The sequence below is a fragment of the Canis lupus genome, chromosome 19 (genome assembly GCF_048164855.1).
Source record: "Canis lupus baileyi chromosome 19, mCanLup2.hap1, whole genome shotgun sequence".
In the NCBI taxonomy this organism is placed as follows: Eukaryota; Metazoa; Chordata; class Mammalia; order Carnivora; family Canidae; genus Canis; species Canis lupus.
This window is the reverse complement of record NC_132856.1, coordinates 30,418,878-30,446,341: the sequence shown is the minus strand read 5'-3', so window position 1 is coordinate 30,446,341 and position 27,464 is coordinate 30,418,878. Positions and strand designations below refer to the sequence as shown.

Below are 27,464 nucleotides of genomic sequence, written 5' to 3'. Positions count from 1 at the left end.
GGAATCCAGGGTGAGAGCTGTTCCCCGACCTGGAGTCCCATGCCCACCTGACCACCCCCTTTGCCTGGGAGACTGGCAGCCCTGGATGATTGTCCCGCTGCGACTTTATCTTTTAGGGACAGGTGCTTTCCCAAAACAACTGGGTGTAGATACTAAAGGAAGGGGTAACGGGTGCTAAGCAGCTGAAGAATATACCCATTGTTTTACAGCTGGTTATCTGAGTAAAAGCCATCCTGCCCTTCCTCTGGCCTTGGCACTGGGGAGCCTGGGAGGCTCTCAGCCACCTCCCACCACTCCAGCCCCTTTCTAGAGGCAAGTGTGATGCTGTGATTAGACTTGAGCACATTTCTTCAGTGTATCCAAAAGCTGCTCTGGGTCATCATGTTCTTGGAGGGAAGCTGGATGTCCCTCTTCTATACAACTCTGTGTGAGAATGTCTTGACCTCCATCTACAAGTCCATCCCACTGGCAATTAGATAAAAAGCCCCCCCCTTACTGGGTTGGAACACAGTAGGAAATGGTGCCAGCTGTAGACTGCCCCTCCTGTCCCTAGGGCAGCCAGAGCAGGCTGCTCAGTCCTCTGGAAGCCACCCCAAACGAGACCAGAGCTCTGGATCTTGCTCTGGCCCCTCATTCCTCCGGTCCTCTAACTGCTATGTTCTTTTGCAGCAGAAAAGAACACCTCTGGAATGATAAGCCGTCCTTCTCCAGGGAGGATGGAGTGGATCATCCCTCTGATTGTGGTGTCAGCCTTGACCTTCGTGTGCCTCATCCTTCTCATTGCTGTGCTAGTTTATTGGAGGTGAGTAAGCCAGGCTGTAGCTACAGAGGGGGATGTGGGGGCTAGGTTCTGCTGTATGCACCCCTACCCTGGGAGGGGAAGCCCGTGGCCTCCTAAGGTGAGGCAGTTGGAGTGTTTCTAGGGTTACCAGCTGGGGGACCTGCTTTATCTGGAAGCAGCTGGTAAGCTAGAGCCACTGTTGAGATCGAGGCCCTTATGAGGAGCTTCTGAGATTTGATGCCAAAGAAGATTTTGCTTGGGAATCGGGGACGTTCAGATCTCAGCAGTGATACTTGCTGGATTCAAATCCCATTTCCTCCTTAAGCTTTAGTTTCTGCACCTGCAAAATGAGTGACTACATTTCCTAGCATTTCCAGTTTCTCTGAGGCCATGTTCCCCTTTGTTGTATCTGCATAATGACCCTTCTTGACTAAGATTTTTGTGATATCCTTTTGCTGAAATTCGGGTGATAGGAAAACATTGGGCATATTATGTGGCTTTTAATACATGTCACATAAAAACGGCTGACTTTTGAAGCCCTCCCTGGATTATCATTGTCCTTGAACTGGTTTCACTGCTCCCCCTGGGAAACCTGCTTGCAACTTCTGTTTTAGAGTTCTGTGTTTTCCAGCTACATTCCCTGAGCCAGCTTAACCGAGTAAGGCAGGCTGGGCCATTCGATTGGCCTGGCTACCTTCTCCTCTCTGGCCACAATAGGAGGCTTCTGCCCCGGAACAAGCTTCCTCCGTGATGAACAGGTGTCCTGTATTTCATCTCCTGCTTCCTTATTGCTGTTCACTCAATTCACTTTGAGCTCCTGTTATGTGCCAGACAGTCTTATCTCCTAGAGCTAACTTTGTGGTTGGGGAGACAGGCCATAAGCAAAGCACGTGAATAAAATATGGGCTACTTGAGGTGACGCTAAGTGTGTGATGGAGAAAACTAAATCTGGTAAAGGGAGGGACACTCTAGGACTTACGGTGAGTATTCTGAGTAGTTAAGCCCTTAAGTAGCAAGTGATATTTGAGCAAAGACCTAAAGCAGGAGGGAGTCTCATGGGCTCCTCTGGGAGCTGGTTACAAGTAGAAGAAACAGCACGTGAGAAAGCCCTGTGGCAGGAATGTGCCCAGAACCTCTCAGGAATAGCTAACAGGTCAATGTGGCTGGAGGAGGCGAGCATGGAAGAGAATGATAGGAGAGAATACCAGGAAGAGATGGGGGTAGAAGGGAGTCTCGTCATGTATAACCTTGGGGGTCATTGTGAATACATTGCCTTTCACCTTGAGATAAGTAGGGTTTGCTACAGAAGTGTGTTGTGATCTGACTTCTGAGTTAGCTAGCTGCTGTGTTGCCAAAAGCCTGGAGAGGATCAGGGCAGAAGCTGAGCCACCAGCTGGGAGATGTGCTGAAGTAGTCCAGAAGGAGGTGATGAGGGTACTAGTGCAGGTGGTAGGAATCAGTTACATTTAGATATATTTTGAAGGTGGGATCAGCAGAATCCGCTGACAGAAAGGTTGTGGTTCCTTGGGCCTGTCCTTAGTTCAGTAGAACCAGGGGAAAAGGAAGGATTCATCTCCAGCTTCCCCAGGTGTCTGATGTAGCATTGGAAATACGACAGACTAGCTAGCTTGGGAACTTCCTGGTGTTTAGGGGTGAGCCCAGGAACCTAGACTCCCTTCCATGTTGTTCCTCCTCCAGGACAAAGTGCTTTGCAAACATCGGTCTGGAGCCCACTGGTAAACTGGAAGCTGCCTACCATGAGCTTAACTGAGCACATAGAAGTAACAAAAAGTCTGCACACTCTCTCTGCTCGGTACCGTGTGTGTGGTGTTAGCTGCAGACCTTCCCCATGGAGGAGCAGAGAGGGTGTACGGACGCCCCAGACAGGTGACTATTGCTTAGCAGCCCTGGTATGAACAAGTTCCTGCCTTAAGCAGTTCCAGCAAAAACCTCAAGACTGTTTCTGACTGGCCCGCCTTGGTCATCTGCCCACCCAAAAACCCATCCCTGTGAACAGGAAAGACCATGGGCTCTGTGGCCAAGCATCCATGCAGACCAGGCCAGCCAAAGCCTGCATGTTGACCCTAAAAGGCTACGTGTTAGAAGGGCCTGTGTAGTATAGGAAAGAGAACTTGAAGACCCTTTCATTTGAAATGCATTTTCCAGTTAGAAAATGACAACTGTATATACTCTTGAGCTTTGCGCAGTGGCAGTATCATAGCCAATGAGGTTTATCCGAGACATGATTATTGCTAATTGTATATACTCTTGAAAAACTTGGTCTGAATAGGAAATGTTTTGAATAATATTTGATGTATAAAATAGACTTATGGCATTCTTTTACATATACATACCTATCTGTATGTATCCAAAGCTTGATTTAAAGTAACCAGAAGTTTAAACTTCAGTAGACTCTGCACATAAGCTATTACTAGACTCTTAATGCCAGTACACACAAGTAAATGTGAACGAGAAAATTCTTACAGATGAAGGAAAGTAAAATTGAATTAGCATCAGGACGAATGAGTTGGCTAAACATGAGAACAGCCTAGAGGAGACAAGAACCCATTTTCTGTCCAACTTTTTTGTTTCTTATTAATGTGAAAGGAGGAAGCATTGGAGAGCTCACACAGAAAATTGGTAAGTGCGGAAGAGACATGCATTTCCCATTGGCAATGTGGTTTGGAAGCGAGGACAACAGTGCTTCTCTTCTGCCTCTTGAGGCACAGAGAGAGTGGATGATTGCCAAACAGACTTGACATAAGTAGAGCATTGAGGCAGATCAAAACCTTCTGGATTGTTTCCTCCGTGGCAGGCCTGGCACCCAGGGGTTCAAACCAGCTCACTGTGGTGGCCGTTTCTACACCAAGGACTGACCCTTTGCAGCTAATGTTCTGGTTCCTGAGTGTGTTTGCTTGGAGTTGTTGACACCACAATCAAATGAATTCATGAGACCGTAGAAATGAATCCTGAGCCCTCTGATTTCTTTTCCACCACTAGTGTCTCCTTGTACAATGATGCTTGTGCTTGCTAACGTTTCCCAAATCCCTTGTTAGTGCCAGGCACTGTGCCAGGCTCTTGGGTGGAACCATCTCCTGTGATTCTCCGATTAAACCTTAGGACAGGTACTCCTATTATCCCCATTTAAATATAAGAGACTGGGAGCTGGTGGCAGTCAAGTGACGTGCCAAGGTCCTGGAAGAAGTAGTGAACCCTGATTTTGAACATAGAACCTCTTCGCTCTAGAATCCATTACCTATAGCTACATGTTATGGAAGCTAAGCATGACTGATGTTCAGTCAAGTCCACTGGAGGTGGGATGAGCAGGCCCGTCAAGCCACTGCCCTACTGTGCGCCTCACCTCTGTCTTTGGCCAGAGGAGGTAAAAGAACTAATGTTTGTTGAATGCCCACTATGGGCTAAGCAGTGTGCAGTATTCCCATCCACCGTGCCAGAATTTACAAAAACCTGTTTCAAACTACCTTAAGCACAAGGTGAGGAAACCCATTGATTCATGGAATTGAAAAGTTTTGGAGCGTCAGACCCATCTAGAGTGGTGAAATCCAACAAGGACAGCAGGCAGGGTTCATTGCTTGCATTGTGTGCCTCTGCTTCCCTCCCTCTTCATCTCTAGAGTCTGTTCTCCCCATGGTGGCTTTTCTCTGTGGCTCTGTTCCCACGTGGTAGCCTCTGGCCCATGTCAGACCTACAGACCTACATCCTTGCTGCAGTGCCCCCCCTCCCCCCCATAGAAAGGGAATTTCTCTTCCCTTAGAGTTAAGTTTCAAGATGGTGTCTCTTACAACAGACTCAGGTCACTTGTTCACCCCTAGAAGCTTCTGGAGCAGAGGGTTTAAGACTTTTGTCAGGCCTGGCTCTTCAATTTAAGTCTGGAGCCCAGAAGTGAGGTCTTGCCATAGTGAAACACATGCTCTAAAACTGGGCAATGGGTGTTTTCCCAAAGGACCATCAAGGCCCAGAAAGGTGATCGGATGTAGGTGCCAGGCAGATAGAAGCAGCCGGGGTCAGCTCCAAAAGATGGGAAATTGGAATGAAGAGAGGAGGGATTTCTGCGAAGAAAAGAGAATTTAGACTTGGCTAGCAGAGAAATACATATGCAAGTAGGAGGTCGGAAACAAGGTAGGCACGTGAGCTCAGCCTGGTTAGCTTCAGGTTCTCAGGGAGGACTTTGCTGTCATGAATGCATGGGCCATGGACTGGAAAAATAAGGGCCACTTCCAGTCCCATCCCAGCTGCAGGATTATTGGAGCATGCGTGTAGCAGTTGAGAAGTGTTGTGTTGTTGAAGAAATGGTAAAGCTGTTTCTTCTGTTGCACAGGCGAGGGACCCATGTGCCACTTCCTGTGTTTATGCCATGCTTATATCGTACCTGTCACCCATCATGCTGGTCCTGGGGATTTGGGAATAAGCTCTTCTCTCCCAAGGTCCTTACAGTCTGCTGGGGGAGGCAGATGAGTACATGAAGTATAGAGAATGTTTGGAGGATGCAATCCAAGATGCTCTGCTAGCACAAAGGTAGGGCTTCATCCAGTCTTGGAGAGGGTGTGGGATCAGAGAATGGTCACTGGAGAGCTGCTGCCCAAGCTGGGTTTTGGAGAGCAAGCAGCTGTAAGCTAGCGAAGAAGGTGTACAGGCAGGGGCTGGAGAGAATCTGGCCCCCGTAAGTGGGTACCCATGGTTTAGCATCACTGGAGCAGAGTATGGAGACAGCAAGAGCCAGATCCTGAAGGTCCTGGGTGCCACCTGAAGGGTTATGTACCTTACCCTAAGCATGATGGAAAGGCTACAGGAGCCACACTACAGGAAGAGAAGATGAGGAAGAGGCAGTGCTGTGTTAGTGAGGGCGCAGCACAGGCCCAGGGGCACACAGCCTGGGTTTGGAGCCAGCTCCACCTCTCACTACCCACGGCCTCAGAGCAGGTGTCTTTAGCAGAGGTGCAGTTATTCCCAAAGGGGCAAAACTGGGTATTGGAGAGCTAAACAAGCTTCTTATATATGAAACATGGGTATACATATAGTACACAAATACATAGCATATTGCTGGTGTTAAAATTTCACTGGGGGATGGTGATTAGGAAGATGTCTATAGAGGCCCCTTAGGAAGTGCACTTGTGATGAGCACCGGGTGATGTAGGGAAGTGTTGAATCACTGTATCGTTCATCTGAAACGATAGAACACTATGTCATGTTAACTCACTGGAATGAAAATAAAACCCTTAAAAAAGGCCCCTTAGGAGAGGTGCCGGGGGGGGAAACGACCGAGAAACTGGTCTCTGACAAAACGACTCTCCCACCTTCAGTTTCTCCATCTGCAGGACAGTTCAGAAATGTGCCCATTGGGCTCCCGTGAGGATTAGGTGTGCGCTCTGGGACATGGTGATCCCAGTGCCTGGCAGGTGGTAAATAAGCAATAAGAGCTGTGTTATCCTCTGCTTTAGGCAAAACTAAAATCTTAATTCTGGGTCCTGGTGTACCTAAAATGTTGTTCTTTAATAAAACCAGACTTACAGACCTAAATCGTTGCTGTCCCCTAAATGTAATCCATGTATAGCTGTCTCCTTCCCAGTCATATGTCATTGCTCAAAACAGTGCTTGAAAATAGCTTTTGGAAGTTTCTTCTAGAGTCCATTCTTTTGAATGATCTCGGTAGCATGAGGTATTTATCCTGGAAATAGCTAAAAGTCATGCTAAATATAGCATGGAGCTAAATATAGTATAAATATAGGTGAACCAACTGAGGGGAACTATTTTGGGCCAAAAAAGGAAAGGTTAATGAAATCAGTTTGCGTGACACTCCCAGTGGGCCTAGAGGTAATTCCCTAAGCATATCCCTGAGTAACTGGGTTAGAGACACGACCAACTCACCTCCCACCCCACTCGGAAGCCTGGTGGGCAGCCTCATTAACTCAGGATCACCTGTGTCTGAGCAAGCTTCATTTAGCTGCTGCAGATGCACCCCAACACCCTAATGGCCTCCCAACACAAAGTTTATTTGTCACCTATGAATAGTCTCAGAGAGCTGGGCAGTTCTCTTGTACCTGCATCTTCTCTTTCTGGGACACGTGTTTCCCAAATGGCTGCAGCAGGACAGAAGAATCAAGGTGGCACCTTGTTTCCAACCACACGGCCCAGAAGCGGAATCCCTCAGTACCATTTCCTCACCATGGGCCACAGATAGTCTCATGGCCCCAAGGATACATGATAAGGTGCGGAGCACGTGGATATTCCTTGAGTGTTGCTGGAAATAGCCTTAATTATTCAGACCCACTGGCATTGTTTAGCAATGGGTAGGTTTCCTGGAAAAATTCTGGAGGCCGATCATTAGATCAGTCTTGTTATTTCACATTAGGCCCAAACTAGAAAATAAGGTAGGGACCTGGTTTGTTCTCTCTCTCTCTCTTTCTCTCCCCCACCCTCCCAACTAAAGGATTCCTAGAGGCCCACTGGAGACCATTTGAGCAGTACTTTTATAGGCATCAACATGGATGTGTAGAAGAAACTCCTTTCTGAATATTGGTTAGCTCAGGTGTCAGAGGTAGGATGCTACAGTTCTTTCTTCAATGGTCCTTGCAAGGATCTGCATGGAAGATCTGTAGGGGTGCAAATCCCTAACAATGCAGAAGTTGCTGTGAAGCTAGGAAGAAAATACATGCAAAGTGTTTGGGAGCAGGGGTCGGGGTTGTAGGGCAGCTACTAAAGATAAAATCGATGAAAAATCAATAGTCACGGTTTGCATCCTTTTGCAAATGGTGCCCTGTGTGTGCCTTTTAAATATTGTAATCCATGTCAACTGTGCAATGGTTCAGGGCTGTTAAGAGTCCATAGAAATGAAGGAGAAGCAGTAAATCGAATAGTTTTTGAAGTGTGCCACGTCGGCCTTACTACTCAGGAAGAAAACAAAATGCACCTTTTCAATTACTAACGGTCAGAAAATGCATTCCAAGAGGTGCCCTGTCTTACCAAGACGAGCTGTTTGCTTGGCCCCAACGTGCAGACATTCCTGAGAAGACAGCCACGTGGCTGCTGCCACTCAGAAGAGGACAATTTTTGGAAGGTTTCTTTCCAACTTGGATAACTTGAGGTAGAGGCTGGGCGAGGAGCTGTGTGCGGACTGCCCAGTCAGCGTGCTCAGGCAGACGGCTAGTATATTACCTTGTTCCGTAGCATCACTTAGCTGCAGTGAGCAAGACGTTAGTGTGCACTGAGAATTAGGAGTATTGACAAGTTCTTTAGAAGATTCTTAAAAATAAATAAATAAAAATAAAAGATTCTTTTCTGTAATCTTGGAGAAAATTGCTTTGAAGGTAGCTCTTTCCTCTTTGAGTGAAATCTCACCCCTAAAATGACTTTGTATATCTTAAGGCCTTTATTAGCCGAGAATCTTTTCTCGAACCTTCACCATACTGCACATGTGCTTAGCAGATGACTTTGCCACCTATTCAACATTCGGATCCTAGGAATTACTACGTTTTGAGGATCTGAAAACCAAGGCTTGGTGAGATCACGTGACATGCCCAAGTCACAGTGTTCAAATTTGGTGGATCCTGGGGCTGAACCCAGCCACTGTCTTAATCATTCATTACTTTATTTTGCCAACATGAGAAGTAGCATTTACTTCCTTCTGTAGCCTGTTTTGATAGCACATTTGTCAAAAAACAAAAACAAAAACCTGTGGTTTGCATTTGTGAAAATCATGTGGAAGAAAACTTTACAGGGCCAACTGTAATTTCAGGGGTTTGAGAAATGGAATATGTTTTGATGGTGAGACACATAACTTGATTGCTCTGTCTTATTCCAGCTCTAATCAGTGCTGGTATTACCTTGATGGCAAGTTAAGCATCTTATTGACCATAATTCTAGCTTGAAGAACTTTCCAGAAACCTAAAGCAGCTTTAATTCTCAGATTCAGATAGAGCTGAGTTAACTGCATGGAGTCTGGAGCAGGAAACTGGAAACTCTAAGTGGTTATTGTGACATCTGATGCAGGTTGGTTAGTTTGGTATTAGGAGGATTTCACGATCTGATCTGAGAAATTTGTCTCCCTTCAGCACATGACTGAGCCATCTGTAAAATCTGTGGCAGATCCGTCAACACCAATTTAGCCTCCTAGGCAAACAGGAAAACAGTCTTTTTTATAACCCCTACCTTTACAGTTGGAGAAATTTTGCCATGTGCCGGTGCCTCTTCATTAAGAATGCTATTCACGAAAACAAGTGAGTTTTGTCAATGCTGCAAATTTTTTTGCTTTCCTGGATGTTCACTGGGAGACAGCATAATAAATTGGAGGGGAAGCAACCACAGATGTGGCGGGGGGGAGGGGGTGGGTTGGGATAATAGAGGTTCCAGAAAATAGATACATGTGAACGTTGAGCGTGGGTATGTGGTAATACCCCTCTCCTGCCCAAGGAATGAATGACCACATGTGCCCCAACAGCACATGGCTCCCTCCTGTATTCCCCCAGAAGCAGCAAGGACACAGCTGCCGTGAGCCCGGGCACAAGCTCTCCACCCATCCCCCTCCATCCCAGGGAAGTCACAAAGGACACAGATGCCATTAAGAGTAATTTCTCCCATGCGTGTGACCATGAACAGCTAGCAAAGGGTAAACACTCATCCCAAACCAGTAATTGTTGATACAAAGCAAATGTTATATTTAATCCTCCTAGCAGATGTGGGCGGTAGCTAACCTTCTTCCCAAGGGAGGAAAACGGCTTCCAGAAGGGGAATGACTTGCCCAGGTTCACAGAGCTGGTATGTTTTAGAGGTATTCAAGGGTTTGGTTTTGTTGACCTGAGACCCTTTATGGCTGGCCCGTTTATTCCTTCCTTAGTTGCTTGTTCATTCAAAGGTGTTTCTCAAGCATCTAGTTTATGCCAAGCATGGGCAATTGGGCAAGGAGAGAAGAGCTGATATCTTCAGGCATCTTGTAGGCTAATGGGGCAAATGAACAGGTAAAGAAAGGTAATCCCAAATGCAGTTCCAGGCCGGTTTTATTTAGTTGATGTACTGTTTTCAAAAATCTGGATCATTTTGAAAATAGGAAGATTTTACTTAAAACTCCAGCTACCAGAATCCCTGGGTGGCTCAGCGGTTTGGCACCTGCCTTTGGCCTAGGGCATGGTCCTGGGGTCCTAGGATCAAGTCCCACGTCGGGCTCCCTGCATGGAGCCTGCTTCTCCCTCTGCCTGTGTCTCTGCCTCTCTATGTCTATCATAAATAAATAAATAAATAAATAAATAAATAAATAAATAAAGTCTTAAAAAAAAAAAAAAAACTCCAGCTACCTGGATTCTTGTGATAAATTGGGTGATGTGGTCACATTGTTGTCATGTTCTTCTGTGGCATTAGTGGGCTGGATAGAGCTAACCATGGGGACATCTTTTGGGGGGAGAAGAGCCCCAGCTTGCCAGTCTGCCAGTCTCCCCCCATCCCTGCAGTCCCCTGCCTGGCCCCTGCATTTGGGTTCCCCTGAGTTACAGTAGTGACTTAGGGAGACCGTGCTCTGGAGTGGACTCTGGCCACTGCAGGGCCAGAAGGGAATGAGACAGAATCCCGGAAGGCTCTGTGGAGGAGAGGATGGTGTGCTGTGACTTTCACCGAACAGAGAAAAGCCACAAATGCTCCAGGCAGAGTGCTGTGTCCGAGCTGACGGAGAGGCACTCGGACATGACATGATCAGTACTGCCAGAGGGAAGATGCTGTCACGCTGCCCATCGTCCATGCAAAACAAAGTCTACTTTTGTGGGTCGAATCAGATTCTTTTCTAGGGGATCCAGCCTGTACAAAGACACTGGGTTAGTTCAGTGTGCTTATGTGCAGAAGGCAATGGGAACAAAAAGTAGGTTCCTGTACTTTCCTCAAGTCTAGAAAAATCCAAGTTTCCAGCTCCCACCTTTTGGTGGCTTCGTGCGATCACCTTTTCTCTCTTCTGCAAACGCACCACTCACAGGACCCCTGAGATTCCAGGTACCACTTTTTTCTTTTAAAACTGGTGACTGCCCCTGTCACCCATCCCTTTCTGGAACCCGTATCTATAGCCATATTTCAAGATTTTTTTTTTAAATCATTAGGAATAATTTTTACTATTCGACCCTTCACATCCTGACAATGTGTCCAGCCAGCGGGGAGAGCTGAAGCGCTTTGCATGATGCCAACACATGGCTTGCCTCGGAGGGCTTGAGTTCATGACGTTGTGGTGCTGAACTGTCTTTGCTCGGTGATGCCGAAGGGCAGGGGGGTGGGGAGCCTTCTGGGTCCCCAGCTGTTCCTGGAGGTGGGCACTGTTCTTCTCCCTGCAGCTGTGTGCCTGGGCTCTGGGTCACGTGCCAGCTAATGCTGCCGATCCCAGGCAACTTTTTTGCTCAATAACCGTTTCCCAAATGGCTACTCGGGGGCCTTTCAGAATTCACGAGAACTGTCAGTTGTTATAGTAACCGGCCCCCTGCTGTCGAGTTGGCCCTGAGATGCCAGTCGAAGCTCTTGGAACAGGCTAACACGTAGTCATTAGACAAAAGCAGGGAGAGATTCGCTGCTGAAGGTTGCCATTTAAACATTTTCCATGAGTCTTGAAAGAAGGGATTGATTCTGTTAAGAAGGAAATGGGTGGATACATTTTTTTTTTTTTTTTGAGCAAACTGACTTTTCAGGAAAAGGAAACTCGTACGTGGAGTCTCTTCTGCATCCCCGACACCTGCCTTTGGCCCTGTCGCCACCAAGTGTCCTCTCCCCCAGGGTCGATGGTGTCTGTCCTGGGGGCCTGCTCAGGTGGCCCCCTCATTTATCCAAGATATTAGTTACCGGCTCTATGGCATTTGCTTCTCAGTGACGTGTTGTCAGTTTACGGGTGGGAGTTTTAAGCGCCTGTGGTTGTGTGTGAGGAAAAGCTGCGGAGATAGCCGGCTCCGCTCCAGAATTCCCCAAGGAGTGAATCTGGCAGGATTCAGAGTAGGGCTAAGGGTTGAGAAGAAGTCTAAATATTTTAGGAAGCTGCAAATTTCAAGTTTCTATGAAGATTTGCAAAAACACTCCAACACGCTCGTGGTTTCTTCGGATTAATGTTCATCGCTGCACCGAGTACGTTCGTGATGTTTTGAGGACAGTTGTTGTAGTTGCAGACTGCACTCAACAGAGGGAGACAAGAAGTTCAGAATCACAGCACGCTCCCCACCCCCCCAGCCCGACCCAGGCACGCTTTGGACTCGTATTCCCAACTTTTGGCTTCTCCAAATTTTGGTTCGTGTGCCAAGCATTTTTACTCCATATAGAGGCTAATAATGATCAAAATAAACAAAAGAATTGTATTGGAAGAAGAGAAACCCAACACTGGAGAATTCAAGGATGTTCATCCCAGGGGAAAAAAAAAAAAAAAACAAAAAAAACCCAAGTGAATCAGAAGCTGTCAGATGTTCTCTGGAATCACATACCTGAATTCAGAGTTCTGAGTGGGATTCAAGAGAACCTCCAATGAAAGAGAACTTTGCTACAAGTGAGTGTGTCTTCGCTGTTCTATCCACAGCATTTGGAAAGAATAGGAATCATTCCAGTGTGAAATCCTATAGCCCAGGTTGCTAGGGGATTAAATATAGTTAAGTAAACACTTGCCAGTGTTCTCCTGGAACAAAAGTGTAACTTTCAAATGCGAGACACGAGACTCAGATGCTGCACTAAGTTTTAAGGGCAAACTAAATATCAGACCTAGTATATACTAGTAGCCTTATCAGTACTACCCCCACTTTCCCTGAGGCGCCTCTCCAGTGAACTCCCCAGTCTGGGTTGTGAATCAGGAAAGTGTCTGGAGATGAGAGGGATGCATGGGGAAAAGACAAAACCCTGGATTGATCTAACAACACCACCTTCACATATGTTTTATGACAGAGGGGAGGTTCAGATGACCCCTAAGAGATTCCTGTTGAGTTCTATTTTACTTTAATGGTGTTTTAAATGATCATATTTGCCAAAGCATCACCTCAAAGGTGGAAGGGTAGATACATGAATGGGGAAACCCAATAATGATTGGATTTGTGATTTCGTTACCTACCATTGACACCAGGACTGATAACAGGCTTCTAACATGGAATGACTGCTTTTAAGGGCAAAGTTCCCATTTTGTATTTCTTAACTAAGTGCAAAACAACCCTTGAGAGACCGAGTCACCTTTGTGTGTAAGCTTTCTCTTTTGAAAATGTCCCATATTGGAACTGATGACGGGTATGTCTATGTTAGGTGGGAGGGAGGGCATTCGTGTGGAACTCTTGGTGGCCAATTGAAAGTACTGTCTTCTACACCTGTTCTCTTTTGTTTTTTGTCTATTTAGAGGGTGTAACAAAATAAAGTCCAAGGGCTTTCCCAGACGTTTCCGTGAAGTGCCTTCTTCTGGGGAGAGAGGAGAGAAGGGGAGCAGGTGAGGGGCGGTCCAGCTTAAGGGGGGTGCCTCTTTGGCCGGGACTGGCTTGCTGGATTTTTGTTTTGTTGTCCTGGGGATGAAAGTCCTCTAGACAGCACAGTGCTGCAACTTACCTGTCTTGCCCCAACTCCCGAAAGTAAGAATTGCAAATACCAATGCAGCTTGCTGGTAGCTGGTAGCAATGAAAGTATGTCCTGAGTGTGCTTGCTTTGCTTTATTTGGCGGTCTGTGGGGGGCTGTTTTTATTTCTAGAAGGGGGCATACTGGGAATGTTCTTTGTTGGTGTGTATGTCAGCTGCATCTATTATCTTTCCAAAATTTCAGATGTGTGCATGTTTCAGAGCTTTAAAAAAAAAAAAAGCATGCATTTAGCCTTACAAGTGAAAAATGTGTTTTAGAAACCTAAATGTATAAATAAGCTAAGGAAGAAGAGTAGGAAGGGAAGAGAGAAGTGAGCAAATGGGGATATAGCATGTTTTTCCATAAGAGTGAAATTTTTTGAGAATGAAAGCGTACGCGTTCTAAATGGCTTAAATACTGGGAAAAATTATTGTCCTGGAATGATTTACAGTAAACCTTTAGAAGTCCGGATCATGTGATCTTAATCACCGCACATGCGCTCTTGATAATATTTTTATAAGGCTTATCTAGGCATACTCTACTTAATATGGTAATTAATATTTTAATACTGCCAATTAAGATAATTCACTAATACTGTGTTGTGAGTGGTTTCTTATTACTTTCAATGAACCAATTTATAGTATTTATCTTAGAATTTTTACTGGAACGATTTGTCTCCCTTGGTTGAGGATAAGTCTGATTATTAGGATGAAATTTTAGATACTTCTCCATCTAATCAGGTATACTTATGAGATCTGAGAAAGTATAGTACAAGAATTGTGGAAGATTAATGAGAAATTCTACGATCTATCTTCTTTTAAGCTACATGGCATGATTTTGGCCTTCTAAGGGAAAATGGGTAACTGCTGACACCGGTAATATAATTATTCTTTCTAAGATCTTTTTGCTTCCTGAAGTCTTCAATTTTCTAATCTGTTTTCAAAAATCCAAAGGTAAAAACTGAAATAGAAACCCCTCTGTATACCTTTCAACTTCTAATCTTAGAGAGTACCTTTGACATCATGTAAATGCCTAATATTCATGTCCAGTCTGTTCTGAATATAATGTGTTTCTGTCACACGTTAAAAAAAAAACAAACAGCATCACCTCATGGACGCCACAGAGATAATGCACATCTGATTTCTGCATTTTCCAGACATGCCTGTGATTAACTCTCACTTACGTTCCTAGCCCCAGGTGTGGGAGTGGGCTTATGATAGATGTATTTCAGTTTGTGGGTGGATGTATTTTGTTACAGGGTGTTCAGTCTTTCTGGTTTCTTCTCTACTTCTGAGTGCCGGAAGCTTGGTGGGGGGAGGGGCACAGTGACTTTCATTTAGATCTAGAAGTTGAGAACCATCTTGGGAAGCGACAAGTATTTATAGAATCCACCTGATGATGAATTCCATATTTGACTTTACTTTTTTGATGACGTAGTAGCAAAGAAAGAGCGACCTCGGCTCAGGGAGAGACTGGTTCTAACTGTGGTTCTACCTTTTCCCAGCTGTGTGACCTTGAGCAACTGAACAAAACCCTCTGAGCCTCAGTGTCCTCATCTAAGAGTAGGTCCAAAGATAGTTCCTTTTCATTGGGTTGTTGCAAAAATGAAACGAGGTAGTACATGGGAAACGCTTAGTGTGTGTAATATGGTACCCCATCCCAGCGGAGGAGGAGACAGAGATTCTGAGAAGTTACTCGTCTGGGCTACCCTGCTTGGGTGGCTGAGTTGGGACAGCCATTGGTGGTCTGTGTCCTCAGCAGTGCCCCCTCTCACTGCTTGATGTGCTTTGCTAATCAATCCATGATGAAGAGGGGGCCAGATCTCCCCCATTCCTTCTGCTGGCTGCCCTGCCATACTCTGCTCCTCTAAAGCCTACAGCTCCTCATTCCTCTTGATGGCTGTGTGGACTGAAGGGCCACCAGCCCACTCTCCCTTCTCCTCCCTCCTTCCTTATCCCAGGAGCATTGGCAGCAGCCTCCTGACCCAGTTCTGTCCTCTGCTACTCTATAAAAAGCCTTCCAGAGGACAGAGGCCCCGCCCTCCCCTACCAGGCTGCAGATGCATGAGGGAAGCAGGGCTGTTAGCCTCTGTCTCCCGCGTTGGCCTCTTTATATCCACTCTCGTTTCCTGTCCTGGTCTGCATCCCATCCAAATGTGCCAGGGAATCAGGAGAAGAGCCCGAAAAGCTGCCTGAATAGCGACCCTTCAAACAGTTAAAATAGCTGTTGCCAAGTCTATGCACATGAACCTCAGGGTACTACCCATTTGCCTGTTGGGTCTGACCTCACTCGCCTGGAACACTCTCTGCCCACAGTGGGAGGGGAGGCCTGTGTAGTCTGAGGGTGAACAGAACCCAGAAAAGCAGGACAGTGGCTGCTGGAAGTGATGCTGATTATCCACCCCCATCCCCACCAGGACAAAGAAGAAAACAACAATAAAAATCAGACCCAAGTGTTTAATCTAAAAAAAAAACAAAAAACAAAAAAAACTGTTGATTTAAATTTTGAATAGGTAATACTTAACATGGTTGAAAATCATAAAGTTTAATATTTATTATATATACCCCTCCATCTCCCTCTGATCACATACCCTCCTGACTCCCTACCTCCTCACAAATAGGTAACCATGACTGCTAGCTTGTTGTCTCTTCTTCCAGACGTTGGGGGTGGTGTGTGTAAGCAAATATGAATCTATAGCCCCAGATCTCCTTTTACACAGTAAAACACTGCATACACGATCCTTTGCCTTGCTTGCTTTGCTTAACGTGATTTTTGTCTTTGCAAATGTGGTTTCCTTGGTTTGGTTTTGTTTGTTTGTTCGTTTTTTACAGAAGCACAGTATTTCTTTGTATAGTTGTCCTGATTGATTTCACCAATCCTCTGTGGCTGTCATTTTGGTTGCTTCTAGGCTTTTATTATGATGAGCAGTACCAAGGTGAATAACTTTAAGTCATTGTGCATGGAGATAAGTCTATCTGTAGGATAAAGTCAGGAAACAGGCTGTGTCAGGAGCTACATGCATTTGTAATTTTGATGGATGGCGCCGAATTGCTCTCCCCGGTGCCATACCCAGGGCGGCTTCTATTGGTAACGTGCAAGCACCTGTTTCCCTGCACCTTCCCCAGCATGGTGTATTGTCAAACGGGGGCCACTTTTCCAACCTCATGGGTGAGAACAATGGTGTTAATATAGCTGGAGTGTGTTTTCTCTTATCAAGAGGGAGGCTGAGCATCTTTCATGTTTTTGCCCTTTGTGTTTCTTTTGCTCTAAACGGTTAGTCTTTCACTCATTTTCCCTTTCCATTGTTGGTCTTTTTCTAATTGAGAGATATCACTGTCAGCAATAAGGCTTGCAAATATTTTTTTCCTCATCTGTGGTTTGTCTGTGAACTATGTTCATACAGCGTCTTCAACTTCATTTAATCAAATTTACCCATAAACTTCTTTTGGTTTCTGGATTTGGAATCCTCATTAGAAAGGCTGTCTCCATTCTGCGATGACTTATTTTAGTACTTCTGTGGTTTCAAATTTGAATGTTAAATTCTTAAATCATTTAGAATTTGACCTGGTTGATAGTATGATAACTAAATCTACTTTTCTCTTCCCAGATGGTCCCAAGTATGTAAAAAGTACTACCATAGGGCTGTGTGGTGAAAAGACATGTAATACCTTGCAAGATCCTTAAAATGACACTCTTTCAGCTAAAGTCTGACTGACTTAGCATGTTAATGAAATAGTCACCAAAAAGTTTTTACTAGAACGCTGTATATTACAGGTGCTGAATCATGTGTAGTGAATGAAATGTGAGTTTTCATTTCCCACCTCCTGCCCAAAAGGAGTTAGACCATCATGTCCCCATTAACCAGCTCCATCAATGGCAGATTGTGTCAGTGCCTTAAAACAGTGGCAAGAGGAGGTGGAGAGTTCCTTAAGCCTCAGTCCAGAAATTCAGAACATTCCAAGCCAGGTTCGTAACTAAGTGTGGTATAGCTACCACAAAGCCCCTGACTTCAAGCCTTCTTTTCTGGTTAAGAGCTTGGAGGACTGGGAAGTACTGTCTAGAGCTCACTTGCTTAAAGCCAGCCACGATGTAAAAACTGCCCCGTTCAGGTTCTTGATCAGGTCAAAATGTGGTTTATGAGATGACCTCTGCTGTCTTCTCTCCTGGAAAGTATTAGCAGTATTTCAGTCACTCCAAGGACTGCTTGGCACACTTAATATTTAGCACGAAAGCGTCCTGTGCCGAGACCACTTAGGTGTATATAATTTATTTCCTCCCACATCCCTTAGATGCTCATTGCAGGAGTTTGTATCCGCCACTGAAATTCTTCCTGCAAATATCAGATCTTTGTCACTTGCAGCTGTAACAAAAGTTGAATGGCCATCTCCCCTGACCAAATAAGATCCAAAATATTTTGAAACATTTTCTCCTCATTTCATATATGTACCCTCTCTCACCTCATCCATCTCCATGGTTTGGTTCACTTTACCTCTTTCCTTCTTCCCTTCACCTCCTCCTCATATCTGACAGGCTGTACTTATCCAAGGTATGACAACCATATGTCCCAGGATTTCCAGAATTGCTCTGATGGGAAATACGTCTCTTGATTATTCCCAAAAGTACTTTGATATTTGTCAGATCACATGTGCCTTTTATGGTTCGGAGACCATGAAAATGAGAAGTGAAATTCTGAATTCTTCTTTCTAGAAGGTTCCTTCCTGAAAATATAATGCAAGTATAAACTGAGTTGTACAAACAGAATTATTTCACATACAGTAAAGGAAACTGAACAGCAAGTGAGTGCTTGCATCCGAAAAAAATCACAACGCAGAACTTACGGTGGGCTCTTTTCCAAGTGGGACCCCTGAGTTATTTCAAGCAGACACTCCTCTTTGAGGAGAAGCCCAATAATGCCCACAGGCTTTTCCTTCTATTGTTGTCTTTGTCACTTCAATTTCTAGAAACATTTTGCCCTAATAAATCAGTCCACATCTTTTTAACACAGCTCTCAATCATCCTCCTTGAAGGCATGCGAATGTTCTCAACTTTCTATTTACAAGTGGCTCTTATTCATACATGGTTTACTACAACAGATCCATTCACAAAAGTAAATATTAATGTGATTTCTGTACTCAACAGCATGAAAATAAATGGGATTATTAGCAGGCATGGCACTGTAAATTTAAATGAGGGCAGTATATAAATCAGTTAAGATTGCTTAATTAATATTCAGCAGCCGCTCAGCCAACTGCCCGTTCTAGTCTGCAATTAGCATTTTGAGTTGCACACTGCTGACAAACTCCTTGTCACCCTCATATGATTATAGAACCATTGAGCTTAATTGGAAGATAGTGACTGGGTTTCTGATCCCTACACATCATCTGGTTATTTTGTCATCCCAGGTTTTTGTAGGACTCTAGGAATGGTGATGTGGTCTGCACTTTCCTGGGTCCCGGCAGTGGTGATGTGGAGGGATGTTGTAATGAGCTGGGGACCCAGGTTGAGAACAATGGGACCTCTCATTGCTTGTCAAAAGGGATGTATATTTTGGCCCAGATGTCTGTACATCTCAGAAACCTCTGCTCCTATAACCAGGGCTGGAGATGCTGCCTTTTGAGGACCCTTTCCGATATATACTTTGCTTTTGGAAAGTCTCCCATCACCTAAATTATTCCTAGTTGCCTGTCAGAAGAGCAGAAAGAGGTGTAAGGAAGAATGAAGATAGCAGAGGTTCTCTATGCACATACCTGGGAAAACACTGGAGCAACAGAAAGGAAAGCCTTTCTGTACAACTTTGGTTACTCGGGGTGTTCTGTGTTAACGGTGTGTCCAATTCCTGGAAGGAGATGGGGAGGGAGAATGCCAAGTCTAGAGATTTCTTTCTTATCTTTCTCATTTGCTGTGTTTTATTTGAATAGTAAGTCTCTAGAGCTTGAGTAATTATTGATACTGATAAAGTACTGTCAGAGCAGCTGCAGTCAGGGATTGTGTGTGTGTGTGTGTGTGTGTGTGTGTGTGTGTGTGCGCGCGCCTGTCTGTCTGTCTTTCCGTCTTTCTCTCTCCTCTCTCTCCCCCTTCCTCTCATCATGAGAACCAGTTAAACATGCTGGGCCTGTCATGTGCTGGCAGAGTTTGGCGGGGGGGGGGGGGGGGGGGGGTAGCTCAGAGAATTGACACTGATGGCTTACTGATACTGGTCAATCTTTACTGTATCCTAATCACATGTGTGCTGTGCTTTCTCAAGTACAGAATTATTGGTTTTTGAAAAAGCCTCTCTCTTCAAAGTCTCTCCCTTATTTAAAGGAATGAGAAGCTATTTTTAGAAATTTTAGTCCAAGACCAAATGTTCACGACTGTACACTTAACGTGTCCATGGACTTTTTCTAAGCTAGACTGATCCATCCATGCTTGCTCCTACCATGAAGCCTCAGGCACCACATGGGCCTGGACCACAGATCATGGGGTTGGGCTTGAAACCAAGGGAGCCACTCCCTAGAATCCATGTCAATTTGATGAGCTACTAGCAGGGGTATCACGCATTATCTTCTTGACTTCCAGACAAGCCTTTCCTAGAAGTCTTAAAACTTAAGAGCCCATGTTAGTTTTCTAAAAATGAATGAGTGAATGGAGGGTGAGAGAGAAAGTATGTTTGCTTTTTACTACTTAGAACTTTTCATGAGATGCACCTCTACCTAATAGGTAGGCCATCTTTGGTCAGGCACCAGAAACATTTGGCTTGGATTCAGGAGCTATGTGTTCTGAAGAATGCATATGTTTAAACAGTAGACTCATTCAGTGCAGAGAGGCAGTTTTTCTTTTTAAAGATTTATTTATTCGTGAGAGACACAGAGAGGGAGAAGCAGGCTTCCCTGCAAGGAGCCCGATGTGGGACTTGATCCTGGATTCTGGGATTATGCCCTGAGCCGAAGGCAGACGCCCAACCGCTGAGCCACCAAGGTGTCCCGCAAGGCAGTTTTGCTATGAGAGGTGCCTAAGGAGTGCAGCCAATTCAGGGGTTGGCATATGCACATCTCCCTTTTAGTTTGCATTCAGGCCCCTGTACCCCTTTAGTTGAAACTATTAGCTGATGGAAAAATTAGCTGATGCCAACTGGGGTGTCTTCTTGCTCCTACCTAGAAGCCTTCAGTGAATATCTGATGTAACTCTATCATGATATTTCTTCGTGGGGATGAGTTTGAGAGAGCCATCTTTTTTCTTTTTTTTTTAAGATTTTATTTATTTATTTAAGAGAGACAGAGAGAGGCGGAGACACAGGCAGAGAGAGAAGCAGGCTCCATGCAGGGAGCCTGATGCAGGACTCCATCCCTGGACCCCAGGATCACGCCCTGAGCCAAAGGTAGACGCCCAGCCGCTGAGCCACCCTGGAGTCCCTGAGAGAGCCATCTTAACTAGCATTTCAGTTTTGTTCCAAGTGACGGGACACTAGGAATAAGGACGTCAGAACATCCAAACTGCTTAATAAATAATACAAATTCGATTCCACGACAGAAACCAAGATCTAATTTGCTGGCAGATAAGGAGAGCAGTCCACAAAGGTGGTGTAAAGAATAGCTTTGGGAGGAAAAACTTTCACTTGAGAAATCTGTGATCTGAGAAAACACTTCTCCAGCATGGGTGGCAGAAACTATGCTCCAACTTCAAGAAATGCCACCCTATTTCTGAGAACTTAGGTTCCAACAGAAACAGAGCAGAAGACCTTTCAAATTCTTATTTAAGTATGTGAGATGCAGTTTATTTTTTTCTGTATTTGAGAGGATTATGTTAACATCCCTGAATTCTTAACTATGGTTTTTTTATCCCATCTGGGACCCTATAAATTCTAGATGCTTACTTTTTATCATCATTTTTATGGTGCATGCCGTTTGAGACTGCTTCATTTTCTTCAGTGGCTTTCTTAGAGCACTGGAGACTCTCTGGAACCATCCCCCCTGTATCACAGTGCTTCTTAACCAGGGACCATACAGACCAGCATCCCTGAGGGAGTTTTTCTAGATGACACAGACCTGTTCCTCCCACCCTAGAATCGCTCAGCTAGAATCACTAGGAGTGGGGCTCATCCAGCATGGGTGTTTTAAAAGCTCTCCAAATCAAAGTGATACATATGTACTGCTCATTGATGACCACCACTTAACTAAAACCCTACTGATATGTGCTGTGTGTGTGTGCAGTGTGTGTGTGTGTGTGTGTGTGAGAGAGAGAGAGAGAGAGAGAGAGACTTCAAGACTCGCCAAAACTGAGGCATACCTAAACTGGGAAACTCAGGTCAGCAGAATATATGTTGTGTGTCTCTGACTCTCTCTCTCTCTCTCTGTGTGTCTCTCATGAATAAATAAGTAAAATCTTAAAAAAAAAAAAAAAAGAATATATGTTGCAAAGGTAGATTAGAGGAAGCAGAAGTTACCTAATTTGGTCATTGCTAAGCCAGGTCAGGGTCGTTGGAAAAAAATTATCTGTTCTCAGTTCCTTAGGGGGGACATATTGATGGGGTGGAGGCAGCAAGGAAGAAAAAGAGAAAAGAGTGAAAGGGAAGGACATAAAATGTATGCTGCGGATCTAGCAGACTGTAACAGGTAAATAAACTTGTAAATGTGTTTTTGATTCCAGCCGTGGTCCACTTCATTGTTTTCCTTCCCGTTTTCAGGTATTTGCGTAAACGAATGTTCAGTGTGGAGAAATTACAATTTTAGAAAATGACCCTTTATGATCTAGAATCTTGTTTCCTTCAAGGAGACCATAGTTGAAAAACAACTGGACCTAGACGGAAATTTGAAGTTGCGTGCACATGACGCACATGAGCATTCTCAGAAATTCTCTCTCCATTCTCCTGAGCTCAGAATTAGAGACCGTACTGCCTCTTTGAACAACACATCACGGTGGAAACATTTAGAGGAACGAAAACTTGTGTTTTCTTTTCCCTCGTTTTCAAAATGCCTGCCTTTACTTGATTATCCCCGTACACTGCTGATGAAGGCCAAAAACACTCTCTCGTGGGACTTCCCTGAAAGGAGTTAAAACGATGTCAGGTGATGTTGACCCTGAACAGCTGCTTTTCGTAGGTATGAATTTTCCCACAGTGTCTAATTTCTGCACACAAGAGTTCACCTCAGTGCAGTGAAGTCAATGTAGGGAAAAGTCCATACCAAACTAACAGCTGGGTCAGTCTCCTACTCAAAGGAGACCTCCAGGGGCACCTGGGTGGCTCGGTTGGTTAAGCATCTACCTTTGGCTCAGGTCACGATCCCAGGGTCCTGGGATCAAGCCCCACGTTGGGCCCCACGCTCAGCAGGGGGGTCTGCTTCTCCCTCTGCCCCTCCTCCCTGCTCCTGTGCGCTCCCTCTCTCTCTTTCTCTCTATTCTCTCTCAGAAGTTACCTAATTTGGTCATTGCTAAGCCAGGTCAGGGTCGTTGGAAAAAAATTATCTGTTCTCAGTTCCTTAGGGGGGACATATTGATGGGGTGGAGGCCTTTAAAAGAAAATAAAGCATACCTCCAGTAATTAGTGATTAAAGGGCCAAATATCTAAACATCCATAAAAATGGGAGAGGAAACCAGCGTTAATAGGTATGTCGGTTCCTACTTGTTATAAAGGTGTTAGGTCCAGTATGATGTATTGTGTTCCAAGCACAGGAGAAAACGGCCGTCTGTGGGTCTGCATGTGAGTGTGATTACAACGGTCGCCCCCGATGGATCTCCTTGCTCCAGTTTTGCTGCCCTGTCCACCACTCATCACATAGCAGCCAGAATGAGCCTTTTGAAGGAGACCAGTCAGACTGTGCCCCTCCACCGGTTAAAGCCCTGGGCTGCCTTCCCATTTTCCGTAGATCCTGGGGGAGCCTGTGGCCTTGGAACAGGCAGAATCTGGCTCCTGGCCGCCCCTCCCCCCTTCCCTCCTGCCGCCCCTCCCTGCTTTCACCTCTGGCTTCCTTTCAGTTCCTGCACCAAGCAAGCTCACTGTGCTCTGCTCCTCCTGAGGGAGCTGCCTGACCTGCCCAGAGGGGTCCTCCCCTGCCGCTTCCCATGGCTAATCCTCTTCCGTAGGGTGTAGGGTCGTAGGGTCGCAGGGTCGCAGCTCCCAGCTCCCGTGGCACTTCGGCCTCTATTACTTTCTTCATGGCCCTTGACTATTTGTTGACTTGTTTGCTGCAAATCTTCACCATGAGAACAGAGGCACCTTGTCTATCTTGTTGGTCAGACCTCTCTAGCCCCTCATCACCAATGACCAAGGGTCAATAGTAAAAGAAAAAGCGTGTGGAAGGGTGTACCCCACAATGTTAATAGTCATGCTCACTACGCAGAGGATTTGAAGTAACTTGAATTGATTTCTTTTCCTTTTTGTCTATCTGTATTTCCTAATTTTTCTGCTGACATCATGTATTATGTATGTAATTTGAATGGTTAGCCAGGCTTAAGGAAGTGGCTGTAAAGCTTCTAGGCAATTGCAGGGAGAAGGCATTTATCTGCACGCTCCGTGCTCTGCAGTTGGTATTGAATCAATGTTTTCTGAGTCCACTGAAACCTTTATTTTAGGGAAGGTATTTCCCCAAAGTTCTGTTGCCCACATGAGTCCTTGTGTGGGAGGGAAGTCTGTGTGACAGGCGCCAAGGTGCAGAGGTGGAGAGCTGTGTCTCCCAGATTTCTGACCTTCATCCGCAGTGGTGTGCTTTTCTCTGACAATCACAGGCTTATTTTGCTCCAGGGAAAATCCATTATAAACAGCAGCACATGGGGCACTGGGGTGTGATGTGCTTTGGTACACACTGCTTTTTTTTTTTTTTTTTTTTTTCCCCAAAGAGAATGTTGGAATCGTTGGTTCCGCACGTAACAGTGAGTGAATGGTCTGCCTGCCTTCTTCCAGAAAAAGCATAGACAATATAGTTTATCCTTTCTAAGTCACCTGGCTTGAACAGTACCTTGACCAATAGCAATTCTTTCTACTAATAGCTTTATATACTGGAAATTTAATAAGTATAGTAATTATATCTTAAAACAGGAGACTGACTTGTGTGTGTGTTTCCCATTAGTTCAAGTCTGACCTGATGAATTGTATGTCATTTATTTCAGTGTTAGCACTTCGTGGGGCTAGTAAATACTTGAATGGTCCGGTATCTCAACTAAAGCAGGTTTTCCCTAGCTGTGCCACTAGGCGGTTAAGGTTTTACCTCATTTGTGGAGTCTGTCATCTGGGTTTTAACTTGAATGTTACTTCCTGGAAACCTGTGCAAATTTGGGGGAGAGAGGAATCCAAGATTATAAAACTTGATGACTGAATTAGAAACAGAAAGAAGCTATTCCCTCAGACAAGAAAATCATGTGGCTTTTTTTTTTCACGTGGATTTCCATCATTTTCACATTCAGTAGAAGATTTGGGTATTATCAGAGCCCTAAAACATTTTGTGCATTTCACATCCATGTAGCTTAAGTCAGGCTGACTGACATTCTTTCTCGATTTAGGTAAAGGCAGCTAAGGATGAGTGGTGAAAACTTGTTTTATTATTTATATTACCAATGCCAGGCAGTTCATGGGGGGGGGGGGGGGGGAATCATTTTCAGCCCTCTGCAAGAGCAGTCCTGCAAGACATGTGCCGAGCAGGAGTGACTTATGTTCAGAATCCCCTAATGGCATGGAGCAGCAATCCAGATTGCTTCTAGAACAGTGCCCAAATGTACAATTGGTTGGAGCTTCTTTCCGTCTGGAAACAGGCACTGCTTAAAGAAGAAAGCCGTGCCCAACATAATCATCCCAGGATCCTTGGGATTAGATGAGCAAAGACAACTCTGAAGAGAGGTTGACTTGCTCTAGTGGTTGGAAGGCAGCCCCCAGGGAAAGCAAAGCAGTAGTGTGTATAAACGGGGCTTGGTGTGAGGCGCCGGAGGAGTGGGCTGGATCCCAGGGACACCGAGCACCAGAAGGATGCCGCCTGCTTGGCTAAAAGACCCAGCAGTAGGGCCAGCTATTGTGAAGCCCCTCCGCCAGATGAACAGGGACCCTTCTCTGGTCACAATAGCCATTCACGCTGAGCCGCCTCATTAAATATTCAGCCTGTGCTTCCGGCAGCTCATTAGGGCCGCAATGAGCAGTGACGTGGATGCTGGAAAGCCGAGGGCCAGCCAGCATCGGTAGGCAGAGGCTGAGTGAGCTGCTGATGGCTATTCTGTTCACTGCCTGTCCTATGATGACCAGTGTTTGCTCCCTGCTTTGCCTGAAGTACAGGTAAAATAAAACCGAGAACAGGCAGGTGACACCTGAGCACTTCAGGTTCTCGTCTCCAGTGTTGTCTGGCAAGGGCCTCGGATTTGGAGGGCTTGCCCCCTTCAAGCCCCCTGACCCCCTTCAGGAGCTGTCTGCGGCTTCGGGGGCCTCTGCTGAGCACCAACAATGTGGTGCTATTGTGTACTTGGGCTGTTTGATGACTGCGTGTGGGAGGGTGCGAGGTGTGGTTTTGAACTTGGTGCGGGACGTTTAGAATACCAAATTACTCCTCCTCTGTAACAGGTCAGGTTTAGAAAGAGTGTGGGGTGATCTTAACGGTTTGTGCAGCAAGTTTTGCTCCGTTTATGCCAAGTTTTCGTGTATTTGAGCGCTTCACGACTAAGCTCTTCCCTTTTTGACGATCAGGATAGGTATGGTACAATAAAAAATAAATATTCTTCAGCGCTTGGGGATTCGTCCAATAGACTGAATGTTGTCCTTCTTAAATCTTGTTACTGTTCCACGGGTTTGCGCTCAGTGCTGTGTGGTATTTAAAGCTGGTAAAATCTGTGAAAGAAGAATTGAAAAATGAACTCGAAGTGTATTTCTCTGGTCTCACTGTTTGCATGTTTTTCTCTCTCCTACACAGAAAATGTTTTCAGACAGCTCATTTCTATGTGGAAGATAGCAGTTCACCTCGGGTGGTCCCCAATGAAAGTATCCCTATTATTCCTATCCCGGGTAAGTACGACACACTCGTATTTCCAATGGGCTAATTGTTTTTCTCTTTTGTTTGTACTTTTGTGTGACAGCCATGACAAAATATTATTTTCATAGCCTTTGAAAGCTTGCCCTGTCTACGAGATCCTTAACTAAGGGTGATTTAATGAAATTTTTGCTCCTTTATGTATCTGCAATGTGAGGAAGTCCTCTTTGAGAGGAGCAAATAACTATGAGTTAGTTAATACAGGATAGACTCACATGCAGGGAGGGGAAGTAACAGTAGACAAAAGGGAAAGCATAGATATTTGCAATCCACTTGGACTGAGTTTCATTTGGATAGGCAATTTGCTCAAAAATTGTTTTTAAAATCCCAATTTGTGATACATTTTTCTCGAGTTTTCTCCTGAGATTCCTTACTCTGAAAATACTTAGTGTTGGAAGTTTTGCTTCTTAGGATTTTGTGTGGAAGTCTAGGCATACCCTCTTGGTCCAAGGCATATTTCATTGGTCCTCAGGTAAAGGGATGAAATACTTCGTTAGTGTTAGGAGTAGGGGCTGGTGGAATGTACTGTGGTAAATCCTAGCAAATGCAGTAAATATTTAGAAGTTCAGCAGCGGTTAGTTGTAGTAGTTGGGATGTGGGAATTGAAGATGGCTCCCACCATGTTTATTTGGCATCCCTTCCCTTTTTTTGCCAAATTTGAACTTTCGTCCTCTGGGTTTCTTTACGTACTCTATCTTTAGCTATCTTTAGCAAATGTCTATCTTTAGCTATCTCCAACATCTACTCTCCTGGCATTTTTTTTTTTAATAAACAGAGGCACTGCTTTTACTATAGCGCTGTGTCCCACACACCTGCAGCTCCCCTCATTCTCCAAAAAAGGTCTTCACCATCTAATATACCATGTACTGTACTTGTGAGTTTGTTGTCTCTTCCTTCTACAATGAGAGCTTCATAAAGCCAAGTGGATGTCTCCTTAGTGCTAGAATACTACCTGGCACAAAGTAAGCATTCTTTAATTCTCTGCATAAATGAATTAATACCAGCAAACATTTCTTAAAGTTTTTCAAAGGCTGTATCTGTTGAAGCTCAAAGGTACAGTAATTCTCTTAGTGCCACGGAATGCTTCTGTTGTTTAAAAATCTTCACTAGGTGCAGTTACAGTTGAGGATTTAATTGGATCTTTACGTGTCTGTATGTGTTA

The 27,464-nt window shown here is 45.0% G+C and overlaps 1 protein-coding gene and 1 non-coding gene across 6 annotated transcripts in view; both read left to right on the top strand.

Moving 5' to 3' along the window:
* Positions 1 to 27,464, top strand: part of PTPRG (protein tyrosine phosphatase receptor type G) — a 706,326-nt gene that overhangs the window by 622,055 nt on the left and 56,807 nt on the right. For 2 of the 5 annotated variants that reach the window (XM_072785566.1, XM_072785570.1), the window contains 3 exons: positions 670 to 802; positions 13,116 to 13,202; positions 26,186 to 26,277. In XM_072785566.1, coding sequence (XP_072641667.1) covers positions 670 to 802; positions 13,116 to 13,202; positions 26,186 to 26,277 — 312 coding nt within the window. The remainder of the gene's footprint in view (positions 1 to 669; positions 803 to 13,115; positions 13,203 to 26,185; positions 26,278 to 27,464) is intronic. The other 3 variants (XM_072785567.1, XM_072785569.1, XM_072785568.1) reach the window with 3 other exon arrangements.
* LOC140611484 (U4 spliceosomal RNA) lies at positions 2,977 to 3,112 on the top strand. Its single transcript, XR_012012638.1, has one exon. It is a non-coding gene; the product is annotated as a U4 spliceosomal RNA (small nuclear RNA).